This window comes from Chinchilla lanigera, unplaced genomic scaffold, assembly GCF_000276665.1.
Source record: "Chinchilla lanigera isolate Chin_1 unplaced genomic scaffold, ChiLan1.0 scaffold00070, whole genome shotgun sequence".
NCBI lineage: Eukaryota > Metazoa > Chordata > Mammalia > Rodentia > Chinchillidae > Chinchilla > Chinchilla lanigera.
Genome location: NW_004955471.1, coordinates 1,110,292 through 1,132,288, shown reverse-complemented (window position 1 = coordinate 1,132,288; position 21,997 = coordinate 1,110,292). Strand labels below are relative to the sequence as shown.

Below are 21,997 nucleotides of genomic sequence, written 5' to 3'. Positions count from 1 at the left end.
TGTGTTACATAAACAAGTATAAAACTTGGTTTACTACTATCTATTACAACTTTCAATGTTTCTACTTTACAATTAAAAGAACTGACACTCAAAGAGTTCAAGTAACTTGGTTAAAGCCAAAGATGTAAGTGGTAGGGCCTCTCAATTCCAGGGAAGTTTTCAATTTCTGTTAAAATATGTAGTGGAGTTCTAGTGTGTAAGTACTTGCTTTATTTTAAGTCCAATATCAAATGATACCTTCTAAACAATATTATACACATATTCTTAAAATATTAGCCTGATACTATGTTTTGTGTGTGATGCCTACCTATACATGTAATCTATGTACATGTATTTAGACTACAACTACATGTTACACATGAATAGTTTGGGGAAAAAGTCAGAATACTCTACAATTCAGTACATTTCCCATTAGCACTCTTAGAATACCCAGTTCTTTGCTGCATTTCCTCCTTAGATTTTCAGAGAAAACAATTAGTCTTTCTTTTAAATGCTTTGACAAAACTCCTCTCATTTTTGGGTTGTTCCATAGATCTATAACATTAAAATATGCACATATAATCAAGCTTAACTCATTATTAGGGTTGGTCCTAGAACAATATGACCAGTGTCTTAATGGAGAAGTTCAGATGCAGACACAGATACACACAGAAAGCGGAGAAGACAAAGTTACGGGAGAAAAACACATGAAAATGGAGGATCAGTGAGATGTGTCAAAAAGCCAAGGAAAGCCAGGGGTCTCCGGGAGCTAGCAGAAACCAGAGTCTAGGAAGGATTTTCCTACAAGCCCCAGTGGGAATAGAGTCCTCCTGATGCCTTGAATTCTGACCACCAGCCTCCAGAAGTCTTAGACAATAAATTTTGATTAGTTAAGGGTTCCAATTTTTAGTATTTTGTTATAGCATCTCTAGGGACCTGATACACACAACAAACCAAACAAATTAGTATAAACTTTGTTTGCATTTCTGAATTTCTTTCTTTTAGCTCCTAGTTTCTGCTATTCAAATCAGAGTCTCAGAAGCTAAGCATGTTGCTTTCATCCTACTTCACTATAGACTTTTTCACATATCTTGGAAAACAACATACAATGTATGGTTCTTTCATTTTCCAGAAAGAAGTATAATAAAAAGGCTAGTTTGATAAGAACTGCTCCTTGTTTGCTGGAAGTGAAGACCATTATCAAATATTTGAACAAACAGTTAGATACGATTTCACACTAATCTGGCACCCCAGTCTACCTAGCTTGATAACACTGCCAATCATCAATAACTATGCAACCCAAATTATCCACTTCTCTCATTACCTTATGCTATCAGTCATTAAGTTCTCACTTGTGATGGCATCTCCAAAATGCTTCTGTAAATCATCTTTCTCTAAACCTAGTCATTTTTTTTATTGACGACTTCATTCTCTTTCAATGCAGTCTTACTTAATAATTCTGATAAAACTGAGAGATCTATTTCATTCCAGTGATGGCAAATGCCACCAGTATACTAAAAATACTATAGCAGCATAGAATTTGTTCATGCACTACATCCCTTCATCAGAAATGAGGACAACTTTACTTAGAATAATTTGGGGACAGACTGAGGTGACATATAAAATATGGGAGAGCTGCAATTCAAACCCTACCCTCCTCTTAGATATATAAACATTTTACTATTATAGAAAGGTCTTTTCATACTGGCCATTAGAAAAACAGTAAGTTAACAGTGCATAAGTGTTTTTACATTCTTTATTACTTATTGAAATGTTGGCTTTTAATGACTTAAAACAAGACCATATTGCTGTATTCAAATTTTTGACAATCAAGGAAAAGTTCCTAAGTGTCTTGGCCCAATCCACCTCAGTTCTTTGATCTGACATGATTTGCAGTGAAAGCACCTAAGTTAAACTTTCATATTGCTGATATAAGTTATCAAACATGATAAAATTGCATGTCAAAATAACTGCAATGGCACTTAGAGTTGAACATCAGCTGTTTGTGTATATTTGATTGGTAAGCACAATCTAGAAAATAAAAAATGCTTACTTTTTCTGATGATAAAATCTCAGGTGATTCTTAGACAGCAGAAATTTAATTTTAATTCTTTAAAAACCACTTTATTGAAGTATGATTTGCATATGAAATCTATACATATTTAAAGTCAACAACTTGCTGAGTTTGGAGATAAAGATACACCTTTAAATTATAATCACAGATACAGTAAATTTACCATTACCTCCAAAATTTTCCTCCTTCCCTCTTTACTGATAATGATAATTATTATTGTGTATCTGTGCACAACATAACTTCTACCTTCTTAGTGTAGTTTTAACTATGCAATTCAGTATTGGTAACTGTGAGCAGTATACTGCACACGAGATCTGTAGGAACCAATCATAACTAAAATCTTGCACTCTTTAACTAATGCTTCTGTTTTTCCTCCCCCAAATCCCCTAGCAACTATTTTCTAGTCTTTGTTTCTATAAGATTCAGTATTTTAGATTCTGCAGATAAGCATTATCATGTAGTATTTGTCTTACTGTGACTGGCTTATTTCACTTAGCATGATGTACCGCAAAGTCAGGGATTTTGTGAACAAAGTCAGGGATTCCTTCCTTTTTAAAGCATGAATAGTATCTATCCCATTATTGGTATATAGTCAACATTTTGGTAATTTCAAATTTTTGATAAAAAATTGTATGAACGATTTCTTTATTCATTTGTCTTTCAAATAACATTTGTTTCTTCCATATTTGTACAAAGGTAAATAATGTTGTAGTAAATGTAGGCATGCTAATATCTCCTAGACAGTGTAATTTTAATCTCTCTGGATATAAGTCAAAGAATGGGATCAATGGTCATATTGTAGACATACTATAAATTTTTGGACAAACCTTGACCTTTATCATGTCTACAACTATTTACATTTCCTCTCACAGTACACCAGGATTCACATATTTCAGCTTTTCTAAACTTGTAACCACTGTATTGCTGACAATGGTTACAAAACATGGTATCAGAGTATGTCTTTACACATCTCTGTAATGATTGTGCTAACACACTTATTACAAAAGATCTGATGATCTAAAGTTGCTTTTGGCCAATTAGAAAATAGATACTGGAAGGATGTTAATACTATTGGTTACTCAAAAGGGGAGACTTTTGAGAATGAAAGGGTAAAATGGCACCAATAACACTAATGCTAGGACAAAGGCACAATAATCTGGAATTTTAGCTGGAAAATGAGGACATATAGTCATCCCAGGCACATAGGAACAACTGATAGAGTAATAAGTAAAGAGTGGGGTGAGAAGAAGATTTAAAATTGTGGTAAGAAATGGCAAAGGCTTATGGTGAAAGGTAATAGACCCCATATCAGTCACTATAGACCCTAGTAAGCATGGCTATGAAAACTTTCACACATTTCTCCTTGACAAACCCAGTACATCAAAAGACTTGCTCCAATAGGAAAGAATGTTTCTGTTGGTCATCATCTCTAAGAGAAATGGCGTGCTAATTCGTGTTGGGGCTATGGTTTAAAAAGACAGATGGAAACCAAGTGCACTCTGGTTCACTCTCTGTCTCTGTCTCTCCGTCTCTGTCTCTGTCTCTCTCTCTGTCTCTCTCTCTGTCTCTGTCTCTCTCTCTCTCTGTCTGCCTCTCATTTCTAATTCAAACAGTAGCTCAATTGTTAACTACTACTTACCTGGAATCCTACCTGAGGGAACTGATACACTCTTTGTGCATTTTTATTTCTACTCAGTTCAGACATCAGATTCAGAGACTATGGCCCAGAAATCCAGAATTAAACATATCAAAGTCTCTTTTGTACTATTCAGGGTCACTATGAGCTTTATTTGTTTTATCTTCATCCTTATACAACTCTTAAACTTTTGAACTCTATCAACAGTCGAGCTTTTTAAAGTATGCATTGTAAGATAATTCTCCATTTATACAAGAATACATGTCATACCTTTCAGGTGAGGGCTGTGCACATGCATCCTTTGTAAGTGTAGATTTACTGGAACAAATTCTAATGTTTTATCTCCTTTGCTGCTGCTTGATTTGAAAGAAGACCCTAGGAGAAAAAAATGAAACACTTTTGGTATATAAATAAATATTTAAAAGTGTATGTGTTAACAGATACAAGTAACAAAAATGTTACAAGAACTTCAGAAGAAAAACACAACTTGCATTTATGGGTTTTTTCAGAAATTCAATTATTAAAATATTTTAATTATTCTCATAATAATGCTGTAAAGTAGAATGCCAAAATGTTTATTTACTTATTTTAGATTCTGAGATAGTAGCATTAGAAATAACTTTTAAAGAAATCTTTGGATGAGGCTGGGGATTTAGCTCAGCAGCAAAGCACCTGCCTGGCAAGAGCAAGGTCATGAGTTTGATTCCTGGTACCGGAAGTAAAACAAAACAAAAAACAAAAAAAAAGACCAAAAAAAACAAAGAAATCTTTGGCTTTCTTATCTCCATAAAGAAGCATTTATTATTGTTTTCATATGACATATGTGACATGCAATTCAGTTTGAATTAGTAAAGTTGTTGCATCTCACCTGTCTCCTTACTAAGCTCGGTCAGAATGTCTTGGTACATGTTCACCATTTGATCACAGTGAGTCAGGACATTTTTCCTCAGATTGTCCCAGTGTGGAGAAAGTTCACCAAGTTCTTTTATCTCCTGGTTTCTGTTAAGAGTACAAAAGAGAAGAAACAGATTTGATTTTCATTGTAATTTTTTTTTTATTTTAAAGAGAATAAAAAAATACCAAAATAACAACAACATAGACAAAAACAATAAAAATGATACAAGGTTTCAAAACAAAATGATAGGAATTAACAGTGGTTGTTATATTACTATTTTTATCTCTGATGTGATTTTAAAAATCTGTAGACAAAGAACTTTCAGTCAGGGCTCTGGAACTAATAAGAAATCATTTCAATATCTTTCTCAGAAAATTATGAGCTTACTAGCTTAAAATTAAACACAAGAGAAAGTATATGTACTTTAGATTACACAAACATTAAAAAGACACTATAATGAAGGGGAAAAGGTTAACTTCCTTGATGAAATTTTCACAAAGATGGTGAACTTACTATCTTTAATATAAAGAGAAAACACTGTTAAAGGAAAATGGATATCAAAATAAAGATAACCAAATTCTAGCCTTCAATGGTCCAAAATCAAAGAATATGAGAGGGGTCATTGCCCATGTCTGGAAGAACATGAAATACCCAGGTGATCTAGTTTATATATAATGTAGCTGTAATATTTTAAATTTTAAATAATAAATGTTATTATGAGGTATGGCTTCCTTGGCATTAGTTTTCCCAAAAGGACAATTTAAAGACTGTATGCATATTTATTGTCCCCTTTTCATCAAAAGGAAGAGCTAATCATGCCATTTAGGCTTTAATTATTAACTTTTATCTAAATATCTACCCTTTAGCCAAGTTCATTTAAATCATCAGAATGCCTTTCCAAAATTATAGTGATAAATGGTCTAATGCTGCTTGGTTAAATCTCTTACTCATTTCTGTAACCTTTTACCAACAACATTTTCATGAGACTAATTTAACCGGCAATGATGAAACTTCTTTGCTATTTTGGCCATGGAACACGCTAAATACCAAGCTAATAAATTCAGGAAATGTAGAATCTTTAACAACCTGTTAGATGCAAGAATAATGGATGATGTGCAAAAATGTGACTTGCTTTTTAATGTGTGTACCTGTCTGAGTTTTGCTTCAAGGAGAATGCAATGTAGTACTGCTGTGTCTTTCATCTTGCATCCTCACTATTCCATATATGGTCAGAAAAGTTCAGTGCTCTGTGATGAGTGAGGTAAGGAGGCTGTAAGCTGTTGTTCAAAATTTATTGCATTCTGTCAGTATGCCACAATCTATATATCTGTATCTAGATATCTATATCTATACCTATACCTATATCTGTATCTATAAGTACATATCTATAGATATAGAATTTGTTTGTGCTATAAGATGGCAGTGTAAATGGTTATATTCTGAAAAAACCAAACCACCTATGTGCCATCCTTACATTGAGAAAAATTCCAATATAGGGGAACTATAGAAGGAAAGTAGAGTACTGGAGAAAATTGTAAAGCAAAATGGAGAAGAGTGAGTTGCTCTAAGTTATTTATTTATTTATTTATTTGGTCTTTGTGAGACGGGGTCTGGCTACACAGTTCAGGCTGGCCTTGAGCTCACTTTGTAGCCCAGGCTGGTCTCAAACTTCCAATCATCCTCTTGCCTCAGTCTCCTGAGTGCTGGGGTTACAGGCATGCACCACCATGCCTGACCGCTCTAAGTTTTTTAAAAATAAAGAAAAAGTAGAGTAGTATATTAAAAATAGATAAGAAGTTTGCAAAATTTGTAAACTTTTCAATCAGGAAGCCTAGGGCTATTCTTAACCATATTTTGTCACTCAATGCACAAAACTCACTGAGTTAAAAACAAACTTGGTCTCAATCAGTTTCTATCTCAATCTCAGGCCAACAATAGGGAAGTAAAAAGGGAACTTATACAGGAAAAGCTACTGAGCTGGGTACAGCATGGCTGGTTCGGCAATGTGAAATAAACCCAGAGAAGTGATAGGAGACCTTTGAAACTTGGAAGAGTCTGGTAGGTGAAGAAAATGCTAGATAAGCTTTTGATTTTTATATTTCCATCCTCTTGTCCTCAATAAAGTCTTTGTTTTTAGGTCCAAAAAAAAAAAAGAAGTATTTGCATCCAGTTTCTTGCCATAGTCTATATTTCATTGGTAGATACCCATCCAATAGGATATTAACTTTCTGTACTTCTGGTTTGTGAAGTGCCCACTTTGGGTAGGCACTGGGAAAGCAATCACCCTGTGACAACAGAACTTTGCTATCTCTACTTCAGTAAGAGTTGGCAGCCAGAAATACTGGGATCCTACTATGGCAGGTGCCATTGTGGATATGCAGTCTGCTCTTCATCTTAAGCATGGCTGATGTGAGAAGACAGGGTGATAATGATGGTAAGAGATGAGTCTTACCATTAGTCAAAAACATGATGCCATGTTCTGTTTGAGCCAGTTTAGAAGAGGACATAAACAGTGCAAGACTGGCAACTCCTTAAACAGCACAGATGTACTTGCATTATCTTCTTATAATCCAGTAGCGTATTACACAATATCCCTCATATCTTCCTAAGGGGGGAGCTCAAGAACAACACTTCAAATTGGTGGCCAGGTCAGGAAAATGGCAGAGCAGTGAGTACCAGCAACTCAGCTTCGCCAAGGCAAAGCCTCTTGAGTTTGGAGAACAGTATCTGTTATGGTTGATACAGTGTATCAATTTGAGTCTAGAAGCTTAAGTAACTCAGCAGTTCTACATCCTAGGGTGAAAAGGACATGTCCTTGCTGCTCTAAGATGCTCACTGTGTCAACCTGAGAAATTAAAAGTTCAGCTTTCAACTTTAAAGTGACTCAGCAGGGAGCCAGGGTCCTTACTTTCTATTCAGCTCCAGCCTGTGCAAGAGGAGGGCACAGAGATGGTGTGGGCGTGGGTGGACAGCCGGCATACAGTGTAAGTAGGAAAAAGAGGCTTGTCTTTCCCCCTTTGTGCTCTTGTTACTTTTGCTGTCTTCCATCACCATGAACTGTAGCCCTCTGCCATGATCCCCTGCCTTAGAACCAGCTGATTATGGACTGAAACCTCCACAACTGTAAGCTAAATAAACCTTTCTTTCCTTCATTTTGGGCGTTGAGCATTTTGTCCCAGAAACAAGAGAAAAGTAATCAAGACAGTATCTTAGAGGGCTTTCAAAGAGACAGCAGGTTACAAGAAAACAAGAGGAAACTGGAAAGAGAGAGAAAAAGAGAGAGAAAAGGTTTAAATGATACACAAGAAACAGAGGAGACAGAAGACAGCTTGCAAACAACACCACCAGAGGCCAGAGAGTGTTGGTCAGCTGCCATCCAGGACACAAAGCAAAATTGAAAGCTTTCGCCCAGGGAAAGCCAGACCATGGCACTGGGACTGAGTCAGTGGCAATTGAAAACAGCAAGCAAAACACAGAATACTGCTTCCAGGACGGTCTTCTACAGTCAACGGTTGGAGGGTGAGCCTGGCGCAGCACCCACCCCCGCAACAGAGGAAGGAGAACCAGCAGGGTTGCCGTTATAAGGAAGTCTCAGTGTTTGAACCTGGATCCCAAAGCAGCCCCTTGCCATATTCTCTATTTCACAGTCAAGTTCCCAAGGTAGGTGAGGGAAAGACAGCCTCAGGAGGCAGCCTGGAGCGGGTCTGGCAGAGGGGCTAAACTGGTGAACATGGAGCCGACTCCTGCACTGGAGGCCAAGCTCAGCCGGAGTTACTGAGCTGGAAGGTCACACTGGTGCCCTGTCCCAGTGTGTGAGCGTGCCTGCATCGGCACCATTCTGGGGCAGACTGAGCCCACGCCCCACAGGGAACAGGCATATGTCTTGCTTGAGGTCGCTTCCTTATCCTTACCCCGAGGAAAAGAGCCATGCAGCCAAAACAACAGGACACCTTTATTTATTTATTTACTATTTCCCGCTTTCCGTTCATTTTCCCTTCATCTTTATTCCATTGTTTTACCTTTTTTCTTTTTTCTTTTATAAGTGTGTGTGTTGGTGTGTAGCAGTTTCTGTTCTTCTGCCTTTTTCTTCCAATATAGATTACCGAGGGTAATGGAATTTTCCCTGGTCCCTTTTTATTCCTACTTTATTCATATCTTTCTACCTGATTTCTTTCTCCTGATTCTTTCTCTGTTTTTCTTTTCTTTTTTTCTCCCCCTTTTCATTTGTCCTCCTTTAAGTTTTTCTCTAATATTTATATACTCACAGAATCTTTTCTCATCCCCATTTCCCACTACCAATTTTGTACGAGTTATCCCTGTTATCCCCATCTAAATATGTAATATACCTCTCCCACCATTAGGGTCCTTTGCCCTCTTCCTACTTCCTCCTTCTCTACCACATAGCAGAAGACTTAAGAAAAATAAAAATACCCCATCCCCACCAGCATTATTCAGCCCCTAGCTCTCTGGGCTTTAGGAAATCAATTCTATAAAATCACTGTTGAATGCTTTTCTTCACCATTAGAAGAAACATAGCTATCACATTAGTACATATTAACTGTGGGCCAATACTTGGGTTGCTATGATCCTTACAGCATTACCATGGATTTCTTCTCTAGGCTTAAGAGAGATCCAAAATTGGGCCTCATGGTAGGTTATTTCTCAACTTGCCCTGAATGCTGCCACTGTAACTGGGTAGTTTGTTAGTACTAGGGCTGATTTGATTGTGTAAGAATATTCCTGACTCAGTGGACAATTTCATTCCTGTGACTACGTCTGCAGATTCCACCATCATGCCCAGTAAGTAGGACAGGAAGAGTTCCTAACCCAAGAACTCAGACCAGATCAAAATCTACAAGAATGCCTATGACCTGGTGAAAAGAAATCCTGAGTCTGAGTCAGATTCTGTGCTGCAGTGGGAGAGTTAGAGGAGCTACCGAAGTGGGAGCACTTAGACTCTAGCAAAGAAAGTCCTTCGGAATCACATACGCAGTGTCTCCTTGGAATATTTAATGTGTTCCCACCAGATGTCTCACAGATCTCAGCTTTTGTATGCTTTCTGAATAATTTAGCAATGTGGAATTATGTTATATTCTTTCATGGTTTCTTCTATGCTTTAGGCTTTTACTTTTGGATATTTTTCTTCCATTGGCTTTGATCTAATAGGTGTCTAGTAGCTCTCCCTTGTAACAGCTCTCTACTCACCTCAAACCCCCAGAACAACACTATTAACATATTTCTTTATTCAAACACATAAACTCCTCCTCCTGAGTTTTTAATTTCCCTTACTTAGATCCCTCACAGTCACTCACATCTTCTCTAGTAAAAGCAAGTTTGGGCAACAAGAGCAAAGCAGGAAGCATAGCAACAGCTTACTTTAAGCTCTATTACAAAGCAGTAGTGATAAAAGGACCATGGCACTGGAAAAAAACAAACACTTGGATCAGTGGAGCAGAACACAGGATACAGAAACATCCCCAAAGATCAGACCTAGAACTATCTGATCGTTGATGAAGTTCCCAAAAGCAAATGTTGAAGGAAAGGTAATCTATGCAACATAACCTGTTCAACCAAGTGGGGCTGGGAAAACCGGTTATCTGTTTGCAGAAGATGGAAACTGTACCCTTATCTCTCACTAGACACTATACTAAAGGAAACTCAAAAGGGATCAAAGGTATAAACGTTAAAACAGAAACATTTAATAGGTGTAGGAAAGGAGTTTCTAAACAGAACTTCAGTTGTACAGCGAATAACACAGAGTCAACAAATGGGGTTATATCAGACTAAACAGCTTCTGTAAAGGTAAAGAATCAATCAGCAGAGTGAAGAGACAACCAACAGAATTGCAAAAAAATTGCCAGTTGCTCTTCAGACAGAGGACTAATACCTACACTGTAAAATAAGAAAAATAGTATATAAATCACCTAAAATCAAAGACCCAGTCAATACATGGGCAAGAGAAATGAAGAGACAGTTCACAGAGGAAAAAATAAAAATGGTCAACAAATATATGAGAAAATATAGAAAACTTCTAGCCATTAGAAAAATGCAAATTAAAATGACCCTCGAATTCCATCTTACTCCAGAAAAATGGCAATCGCTGAGAAATCAAACAACAGGAAGGCTGGTGAGGCTGTGGTGAGAAAGGAATCCTTCTTTACTGTAGGTGGGAACATAAACTAGTACAATCATGGAAATAAGTATGGAGACTTCACAAAAAACTGAAATTAGAAATTCCATATTGCTTAGGTATTCCCCTTCTAGGAATATTCCCCAAAGAACTAAAGCCAACATATTACAGCGATACATTCATAGCACTGTTTATAGCAGCACAATCCATAATAGTTAAACCCTGAAAGCAGTCTATATATCCATCAACAGATGACTGAGTAAAGAAAATGTCCAGGATGGGGATTTAGCTCAGCGGCACAGCGCCTGCCTGGCAAGAGCGAGGTCGTGAGTTAGATTCCTGGTACCAGAAAAAAAAATGTAGTATTTATATATACTGGAATACTAGCCAGCTATAAAGAATGACAAATTTGAGACATTTGTAGGATATTTCTCTTCCATTGGCTTTGATCTAATAGGATGCATCTGGATATAATGTTCAGTAGAATAAACCAGACATACAAATTTCAGTATTGTATGCTATTTCTCATTTCAGTGATGCAGAGTTATAACAAAAAGAATAATAAGGGAGGGATAAAAGTGGATAAGGGAAAGGATCTCTTGCAATAAAGAGGTGGTCCAAAGGAACAACTGTGAGGCATGATGAGGGGGAAGTAGGAACAATAAAGGTATACCATGTACAGGGACATAATACCTCATTAAGGCAAACATTATATGCCATAAGAAGAGGTAAAATTAACAGTACCAACAAGAATGCAAATTGTGATAGGAGAACTGAAGGAGAAAGGAGAGAGGGAAAAGAGAAAGGGATTTTAAGAAACCAAATAAACTGTAGTATGTGTGTGTAATGATTCCCAGCATGACTGTAAACTGCGTGCACTATAAACATGCACTAATAAAGCACAATTTTTAAAAAGACTATGTAGAGCATGATACCATCAGTAAAGGGCAGTTTTCTATTGCAATCTACAAACTAGAGAATTTTTGTGTGTAGTATCTAATAGTACAAAATTTTCCTTATGTCAAATATACAATGTCACATTATTTGCATTATATACATACATTCCTTGTGATTTCTATTATCAAATTCTGAAGTTTCAACTGTGAATTTTATGTAAGTATCAATTCCTGTCATAAGGGCAATGAAGAATAATAAAAGATATTCAAGGAATGTATTGAAATTACTACAAAGTATATAGTAAAATCCTCAAAGGAATGATCTTTCAGCTTGCTGAAATACCTACATTGTAAGTAGAAACTAAATTTTTCAGACTAATTAAATTTTCAGGTTCTCCTTCAATTTCATGATATTTCAAATTATCTACAAGTAAAATTTTATGTCCTTGGGGAAAAATGGTGGCCAGTTACAACTCGGTAAAGACTTACAGAAAGGCAACAAACAAAGCTACAATATCCAATGCTCCAGCTGATTTTGGGGTCCTTAAAGGATGTTCATCACTAGCCTCATGTCTCACACTCAATTTTCCTCAAGCCCTGCTGACACTTCAGGTACTCTGAGTTATTCCCCGCTGGGAAACTGACAGATCAGCCCCAAAAGATTAAGCCTTTTCATTTCCCTGCCCTTATGAATGGGATACTGTAATCCCGTTCACATCTGGGCATAGAGCACCTCTGATGTGTCTCTCTTTGCTCAGCGCTATCTCCTTCTACCTCATGTCCACAGGGTGACGGATATGTCACTCTGTTACTATCTTCACAGTAACCTGTTTGTCAATCTGGCCTCGGGGCAGGTTCCATTCTCTACTGAATTTAAAGTCTACCTGTCATATCAGGCTGATCCATCTTTATCCCAGTTTGAGATCTTTTCTCTTCCATGAGCTTCTCCTAGAAGAATCTCCATTAGTGTATGAGTATGTGTTGAGAACAAACCTCATATGCAATAAAGTAAGTGGCCCAAGACCCTTCAACACCTCTTCATGATATATGCTCGTGCTTTTGGGATCTACAGGAGTTCAGTTCAAAGTGCATCACACCCATCTGTCGTACAGTGAGGTTGAGTCAGCGTCTAGTTGATAATGGACAGATCCAGTCGCAGAGTCATTTTGTGCCCCATCAGCCAGGGTTCAGCATCTACTAGAGCCCAGTATTACACAAGTACCTGGTGCAAGAGACCCTGGTACATTGCAGAGTCCCAAAGGTCTGCAATGACACTTTGTATTCTCCAAGGACGCCACATGGCAGCCTTGTTTTCAGCCATAGATATTAGCACCTCCATTGGGTCTACTGGGTCACATAGACAAAGTCTTGCAAAACAGTCTGGGTCATTTGCAATGTACCTGTTAAATGGCCCCCCTGTTTCTGTTTCTCCACTAATTTATATATATATATAAATTTACATATATACTAATTTATATATATATATCTGTATATATATATATATACAGATAGATACATACACATTAGTGGCTACTTAGGAAGTAGATAAAAAGTCTTAACATTGTGCATATCATAAATATACAAGTCAATGCACATCATCTATGTACATAGATTAAAAGTATATTTTCACTATGTATACATATAAGTTACATTATTTCTCCCATCACTTGTCATGTTGCCAACACACAAGAGTTGATCAAAAACTATGGTGAATGTTTAATTTTTTTAAAAAGTGATTACAGCAAAAAATACATTGGCATTAATACACTACACAACACTCTCCCCTCACTTTGAAAACACTGAGCCCATCATTCTTGCCACTTCCTGAAGCAATTCTGGGAGCTGTATTTCTTTTTCTTTTTTTTTGTTTTTTTTCCAGTACCAGGAATCGAACTCGTGACCTTGAGCTCGCCAGGCAGGTGCTGTGCCGCTAAGCTAAATTCCCAGCCCTGGGGTTGTATTTCATTTGTGCCTTTAGTTGCCCTCTTATAGCTTCCTCCACGCCCTGAATCAATTCAAAATATTTTCTTTTCACAGTCGTTTGACTTTGAGAAGAGCTAGAAGTCACACAGGGCCACATCTGGTGATTAAAGTAAATGAAGACACACAGGAATGTTTTTACGAGCTTGCTTTCTGTTGGGTCGCATGTGGCAGCAGCATTCACTGAATTCTGACGAAACCTCATAAAGACGCTCAAGAAAAAAGGCCCCCAGGACTGCTTCAGAATGTGGCAAGAAGGAAGGATAAAAGTGAGGGACCCACATCAAGGGGGATTAATGAGAATGGATGTTTACCATAATAAACTTTTAAATGTAAATATTTTGATCATGCCTGTTACTTTAAAAACCACACCTGAATGAAGGGTAGGTTACACTATGGGATGTTTTTGTTTTTTCACATTTTAGCAGTGTGTGGTAAATGATTTTCTCAAAAATATATGTACATAATGTCGTCCAGCATTACATGGGCCATGTGATCTGGTGCAGTCACATCGACTCACGGTATAAACAGCAATCTGGTGTTAATGTTCCCATTAAATACTTGCACTTTTATGAAACTTTTGCCAAGAGATAAATTGTATAAATGCATTTTTATTATTAGGAACACATTTTCAAATAATATTTACTAATGTATAAATATTCTCTTTTTTCTTATAGCAACATCTTCTACTCTTCAAAATCTCTCTTTTAATCATGACTTTGCAACACTAACAACAAAATAATTCTCTTTGGAAAATCCATCATCCTTCCCCGTACAATATGCCATCTATATATTATCTCATGTGTTCATTTCTCTGTGGGACTTGGTGGTCTCTCAGTGGTCCCCGGGAGAAAATGCAAGAGGATTTAGAAAATAAAGACAAGAGACAATAGCCAGAGTCAGGTGGATTTACCTCTTACCTGATGAGCAAGAGGACTTTTACACTTTTGCAAACTTAGTATCAGGAGAGATAATGTTGCCTAGCATCTAACCACTGTAACTGTCCAGGGAGCATGTCTTTGTCCATATTGAGGTAGCTTGACATCCGGAGACACCCTGGCTCTGTCCTGCCCTCATACATATGACCAATATCCAGCTCCAGCAGTGACTCCCAACATTTCCTTATTCTCACCAGAGTTCTATTTAAAAAAGAAAATCTTTCAACGTGTCTACAGTGCCTCTTCATTCTCCAGGAGACTAACAGGTAGAAAAAAGAAGTTGAGAAGAAATATTGGAATATTAAACTATTAATAAGCTTCAGTTTTTTACACAGTAAACACTTTTTGTCACTTATGGCCATCTGTCCCATTTTACTTTGCTACCTACAAAAATAAAAGGCAAGTAACTCAAAATAAGTCTCCAAAAGGGATAGACGATTGCTAAAGCCTCCTTGAGAAATATCTAGCGCTTTATGAATCTTGGCATTCCAGTCACAAAGGATGATACTCTTGATAGTTGATGAAATATTCATGTAGATCTCTAGATATAACCTCATGAAGTACCTTCTGTCTGTATGATTTGTTTTTCCTTACCTTGTTTAAATATTTCAAAAACACATGCTTTTTGCTTTTCAGAAAAAGCCCACGTTCATGGAGGTCATTACAATCCTCTGAACCATGCATGATATGGTGCACCCTATTTGTGCAACATGTTTGAAACACAAGCCACTGAATAACATGAAGAGAAAATAAGACTTTAAAACAATGGATAGAGATAATTGGACACAGAATGTGTCACAGAGGACTGGGAAGGAAAGTAACCAAACCTGCTTTAAGTGTTTGGCCTAGCATGTATAAAGCATTGGCCAGGGCATTAAACAATTAGATGGTTTTTAAGTCTTGCTCTTTACATCCTCGAGCTGCTGTGTTCCAGGGGCCAGGAAGGGACTGGGCAAAGTAAACCAAGCAAAGGGATAGGCATCTGGCCTCTCTCTCCACGCTCACCCACACCACCAATGCATCTATTTTATTCATATTGGAATTCGGTGTGTAACTTTCTTTGTGGGAAAAAGTTTCTGCTACTGAAATAAATACAACAAGGTTCAAGGCCAACCAAACAGAAAATAATAAGGGTGGGGAAAGTTTTAGGTTCTACTTCCAGCTTTTAAAGTCTCTAAGCCTGTATCCATACATAAAAAGGTCAGGGGGTTCCAACATGGGACGAAGGTGCTCTGAGCCTAAGACTGGATCTCCAGTTGGAGGAGTCATGTAAGCCTATAAAGGGCTAAACTGAACAAAAAGGCTGGCTCTCCCCCAAGTAAGGCAGAATTCTCCTGCCTGTCTTCAAACGGGAGCTTTGCCTGTTTTCTGCCTTCAGACTCAAAATGAAACCTGGGCTCTTCAGAGTCTCAGGCCTGCTGGTCCTTGGACTGGAACTGCACTACAGATTCCCTCCGGTGCTCATGTCTTTGGGCGTTCACTGGAATCGCATTATCAGCTCTCCTGGATCTCCAGTTTGCCAACTAACCCTACAGACCGTGATGCTTCTCTGGGGAACCCTGACCAGTGTACTAAGTATGCAGGGACTCCAGCATGCAGATTTCTTTCTGATTGGTACATAAGAAGCCAAGGTGGGAGGGGTAGGATTTTTGTAGTGGGAAGAGAACTGGAAAGAGAAATCGGAAATATAGTTAAACTCTTCTATGGACATTCATTCCTCTGACCTCATTTCACAAATACTCTTCCAACTTCTTCGAAGAAAAAATAGCTGTACAGATGTTCACTTCGTCTAAGGGACACACGCAACAAATGTTGTTGTCTCTAGTTCTGAGACTAAAGCTATACATGCGAGGCCTAGTTTTATTAGAAGGGTGAACACAGAACAGTAACCTTTAAAGAAGTGAGTACATGAATTAAAAATTCCCTCAAATTATGAAAACTAATTCTTACAATAAAGGCTATCTAGAAATAAGAGTTAATTCACTTACAACAATGTGGGAAGACCAAATAGCCTGATCAAAATGTATATACCAAAGAATACAGTTGAGTAAGAAAGACATTAAAATATTATTTGAGATCGTTCTTATTTAAGTAAATAGAAATATTTTTCCACAATTAGCTCCATAATGCATTTTATAAAATGAAAATCACTGTATGATTTAAGTAGAGTATTTTGGTAGTTATCACATAGTGAAACTACACGTGGGTGTGCACAGGTGGAAAGTTTAACAGCCAAACTGCTTTCATTCATTAAGCAAAATTAGACCTTAAATCAAACCCAAAAGACATCATAAAAAATTTATCTACTAGGAAAAAAAAATAAATTCTAAAGAGTCAGTGAAAAATAGACCACATAAATGACTGTGGGTGGCTTCAATTTCATAAAGTGGTTGGGTGACACCATAAAACTGAGCGAAGTTCAACCCAGTGTCAACTCTCACAGTATTTTTACCTCCCAATTCAAAATGTCTGTGTTTTAACTAACACAGGAATAAACACTGCATCCACAAATTGTAGGATTACTTTGTAAAATGCATTTACAGAAATGACAATGCAGTTAGTGTTGCCATCCCTGAGCTATCATTTCACTGAAAAACGACAGAATTTTCTGAGTGGTTATTGACTCTGATTTTTACTTGACATTAAAATAAGTGGTTGTTGTACTACCTATGCAATAAAATTTCAATTTATATGCAAAGACTATGAATTGGAGCTCAGTTATTACAGGATTTAACTGTCATCACAGAATCTATTTGTATCAGATAAACAGATTATCTAATTTAACTTCAGGTAACTGCATTAGAAAAAACGAGGAATAATGAATGATATTCCAGCTTACGAGTCTATTTGTTATTCCTGATACAGGTGGGTTGGTGTTTACCTCTTAATAATGTCCAGCTTACTCTTGCTAGTTTACTTTAAAGTTATGCAACATGGCCATCAGTTATTTTTTAATGTTCTAAAGCTCAGCACCACTTATGTGAAAAGGAGATATTCTACATTTCTACACTGAACTAGTGAGTGGTAGAAGGTATAATTTACTGAACTAGGCAGAATGATCTCAAAAGAAGAGAGACGAGTTAAGCGTTAGACGAGTTAAGCTTTAGGCATGCCCAGTAACTGAAAGACATGCAAGTAGAGATAGTCAGCAGGCAGCTAGGTGGAGGGATATAAAGGTCTAGAGGCAACTGGGATTTTGGGGAATTAGAAAATAACAGCATGTAGGTGCCGATGGTCTCCAGAGAAATCCATGCCACTGACTATGAAGAACAAATAAAGAAAGAAAAAGGAAGTGATCCAGTTTTTAATCAAACAAAGAAAAGAGAAAAGCAGTATACAGTCCATTGTAAGTCTATTTTTCTTCTAAGTCTAGAATTAGTTGTAAGTCTAGAATTAGAGTTCTACAGTAGTCTAGAATTAATTATGAGTCTAGAATTTTCTTCTAAAAGATCACTGAGAAGTAAATATGTTAATTCTTTCAAGAAATATAGAAAATAGATGAAACAAACAAAAAAATGCATTTGTATGCACAAGAAAACTTGACAGGACTATACTGCTCAACGTTAAGAGAAAATATTCCAAACTTAGCAGTCTTTAAAAATTAACTGTGTTGCTATATAAATATTTAATTTTCTTAATTGCTTTAAAAAGTAGAGTTGAAGTCTGGAAACTGACAAGTTTCATTAAGAGGTGAGAGACAGAAATAAAAAGCAGGTAATTGTTCAGAATGTAGCTAACTTCGTATTTCATTTTACAATATGCTAATGAACAAACTCCTGGTAATAAAATTTGAAATTGTGAACAAAACAAAGACATTGAAAATCCTAACTTATATTGAACAAATCAGAGAATAAAGAGAGATTTTCTAAGAAAAAAAAAATACAAAATATATACAAAGCTTTACAATACAATAAAAATATGATGTAATAAAATTTGAAATAATGTTTGAAATGTATATGTCACAAAATACACACTAGTATATAAGTAGCCCCTACAAATCAAGTGGAAAATATAAATACCTTACTTTTCACACAGAAAGTTATGAGTTTGTAAAGCTCTCTAATAGGCATATAAAAATACAAAAATTCAAGTTTTATATAGGTAATTAGTGGAAGTAAATACTGATGTAAAATTTCTGAAGGCAAATAGGAAATATGAAAGTGAGGCCATAAAACACACACACACATATACACTTTGTCTCAACAATTTCATCTCTAGTATATAAACCCTGTGACTAATGAAGATATGTATGAACACATTTTCCCAGATTTTTCCATTAAATTATTTGTATGATATGAGATATATAAATTTAAATATCTATATATGGTGCAACAATTGATATGTACCTTAGTAAACAATTCCACACAACTATTACAAATTAGATTTTAGGGAAACATGTATTAAAGTGTAAAAATATTCATAACATGTAGTAGAAACTGAAGTTACAAAATGATATGTAAAGCATAGTATAATTTTCAATAAAGCATACAGGCATATGAACAGTACTGTATGAGCTATAGCCTTGACAGTGATGCCTTAGTCAACCTGGTGGCTAAGCCATACTGTAGACCCAGTGTTGGAAAGATGGCAGATAGATGAATATTGCCCTTCCTCAGAAAGATGAAAATTTCCCTCCCGCAAGAACAGAGTGTGGTATATAAGAAACTCAACGGATTTCACACATCTCGCTGAGTGCTGAGAAGGTGCTGTCAATGACTATGTTTTGGTAGAGGCATATGATCAGAATCAAGAAACTGTCAAAGGTAGGTACTTCAAGATCCAATGTAAGGGGACCCCAACAGAATGCCATGATGCCAACTAAGAGGCCAGATGGAGCCCCTGTCATTTTAGTTACTAGTCATCCTGTAACAGAAATCAGTAGGCTTCCAAAGGACACCGCAAAGTATCTAAAATCCCTTTATTTTTGATGCTACATAGATTTAGTAAGCTCGTTCTCACTTACCTGTATATTAATTTGGGCTAGAGAAAGGGGACAGTGACATTCCAAAACCTGATAATTTTCCTAAAAAGAGTCACTTAAAATTTAAAAAATCAAGCCTGTGGGGGAACCTAAAGTTTGAATAGATTTTGATATTCATTTTGAAAGTGAGCTCCTTAAACTAGAAGAAATCAAGTTACTGTTAACTGGTTGGCTGATGTATTCTATGTAACTTACAAAGCTCATTGTATTAATTTTATATTGCTATGAGACAAGTTACCATTCTAAATCTACCACTGAGAAAAATCATGGTTAATATGTTAGTATATTTCCTTCAGAGCTTAAATATATAGCTGATTAGTAGCCTAAATTTTTATTTACCATCACGTAGAAGAATAATAGACGCATTTATGACACGCCTCTCACATGCATGGAGAATTAAGTTTGATGCCAGCGAGTGACGCTCATGGAGGCCTCAATTCTGTTACCACGGTGAGGCTTACAAACATGAAAATAGATGTAGAAAATATATTTTGTCTTTTGGTGGCAATTTAAATGGCTGTTATTTTCTCTTTTTCATACTTTCTACATTTTTATTATCTTCTACAATGGCCATGTATTATTTTCATGGTAAACATTCAATTTATACTTTATATATTTGTAAACTGTGCTTCCAGGGGCAAAGAATCAGAGCTCCACTAAGCACAGTATGAGGCTTTCTTCACAGCAGTAAATGTAACTTGAGTGATGTCTAAGATTTGCTGCTTGTGAATGTTTTGAAGCATAATGTACAATTCGAAGCAGAGTATTAGGAAAACACTTCCGTGCCACTTCCAAAGCTATTATATATCTGAACCTGCACTCGGAAGGTGCCACTGCGTAGGCCAGTCGGGGGGAGCTCCCAGAGGATTCAATTCTGTCACATCCCTAGGACTTGGTGGATATACAATCTCCGATTCAATAAAAGTAGTTCATGTTGAGTAGTAATGTCACACTGTGAGACTAATGGCAAGAGGGCTTTTAAAAGGCAGCCGCAGGCAAGGATACACACTGCGTGTCAGGGTGTGCAAGGAGTCACTGTGCCGTTCTGCTCCTGGCAGCAACCTTTACAGTCAGCGTCAGGACTGGCTCAGAGGATAAGGCTCACCTCATTTACCCTGGGTGTATGCATCACACAAACAAGAACACAGTGCACACATCGCTGCTGCTGAAAAGACCACATTCATTTGCTCTGTGAGATATATTCCAGCATCAGATGTGTGGAAGTGAACGATATACTTGAATGTTTTTGGTAGGATTTCATTCTTACTAAGATAAAACGTTACAGAACCACTGCTATGGTTGTGTCATTAAATCAATTTTAACTATATACTATAATATTTGCATATATTTAACATTTCCTTAATTGTCATCTCTAAGTGCTGTTTTCCTTCACCTAAAATCCATAATAAAACTTAAGGAAATACCTGTCTGTGAGCTTATGAGACTGCTATCAGTCTTTGAAGTCATTCTAATTTTTCATTTTCATATTTTGGTAGAATACAGACAGTTATGAAACAATATATCCAAATAAATGGCTAAATGATCATATAGAAAGATAGTAACCCAACAACTCAGAACTGTTGACTGTGTTTAGTTATCATTAGAATTATAAAAGTTCCAAACTGGGATGATAAAAGATACTGAAAGAATCAAATGGCTGGGTGTGGTGGCGCACACCTGTAATCCCAGCACTCTGGTGTTTGAGGCAAGAGGATCCTTGTGAGCTTGAGACCAGCCTAGGCTACAAAATCAGTTCAAGGCCAGCCCCGCTCTCTCTCAAAAAAAGACAAAAGCAAAACAAAACAGAATTAAATGATCAGGAAAGAAAGTCTAGGATTTTCAAAATCCAGACTTCATAGATTTTAAGGGTAACCATTTGCAAATTCATCAGCATAGTAATTGAGAGGCAAGTCTTACTTTCATAACTATAGTTTTGTCGAATAACAGCAATTTGTGTTCATTCAAATGTTTTTTATAACTACTTTGGTGCTACAATGGTAAAACAAAGTAGTAGTGACAGAGATCATTTGTCTTGCAAAAAAAAAAAAAAAAAAAAGATTTACAAGCTGGTCCTATAAGCATAAATTTTTACTGACTACTGATATAGGGTATAATTGAGTTTATATTTTATTAACTACCTTTTTTAGAAAAATGTCTAAAAATGTCTCTAGCCATCTATCTAGTTAGAGGGTTGATCAAAAATTGTATTTAAATTTTTTAAAAATATTCCATTAAAAGACACCTTGCCAGTAATTGCACTCAGAGTACTCCTGTCCCTTGGAACTCACTCACCACTCTCTGCAACAGATCTGGAAGTCCTCTTTCATGTTTTATGGAGTTTGATCAAAAATATGGAATGTGCTGCTGACTGCCATCATAAGGGACAGCAGGCTTGTAAAATCACTGTGAAGTATCCTCATCCATTTTATTCACCAGATCTGGCATCCTGCAACTCCTGGTTCCTCTCCAAAGTCAAAATGACCATGAA

General features: G+C 36.7%; 1 protein-coding gene across 3 annotated transcripts in view; it reads right to left on the bottom strand.

The window, feature by feature from the left end:
• The window catches only part of Inpp4b (inositol polyphosphate-4-phosphatase, type II, 105kDa), a 353,691-nt gene that overhangs the window by 159,407 nt on the left and 172,287 nt on the right, over window positions 1-21,997 (bottom strand). For all 3 annotated transcript variants that reach the window (XM_005400857.2, XM_005400855.1, XM_005400858.2), the window contains 2 exons: window positions 4,558-4,688; window positions 3,960-4,064 (listed from right to left, as the gene is read on the bottom strand). In XM_005400857.2, coding sequence (XP_005400914.1) covers window positions 3,960-4,064; window positions 4,558-4,688 — 236 coding nt within the window. The remainder of the gene's footprint in view (window positions 1-3,959; window positions 4,065-4,557; window positions 4,689-21,997) is intronic.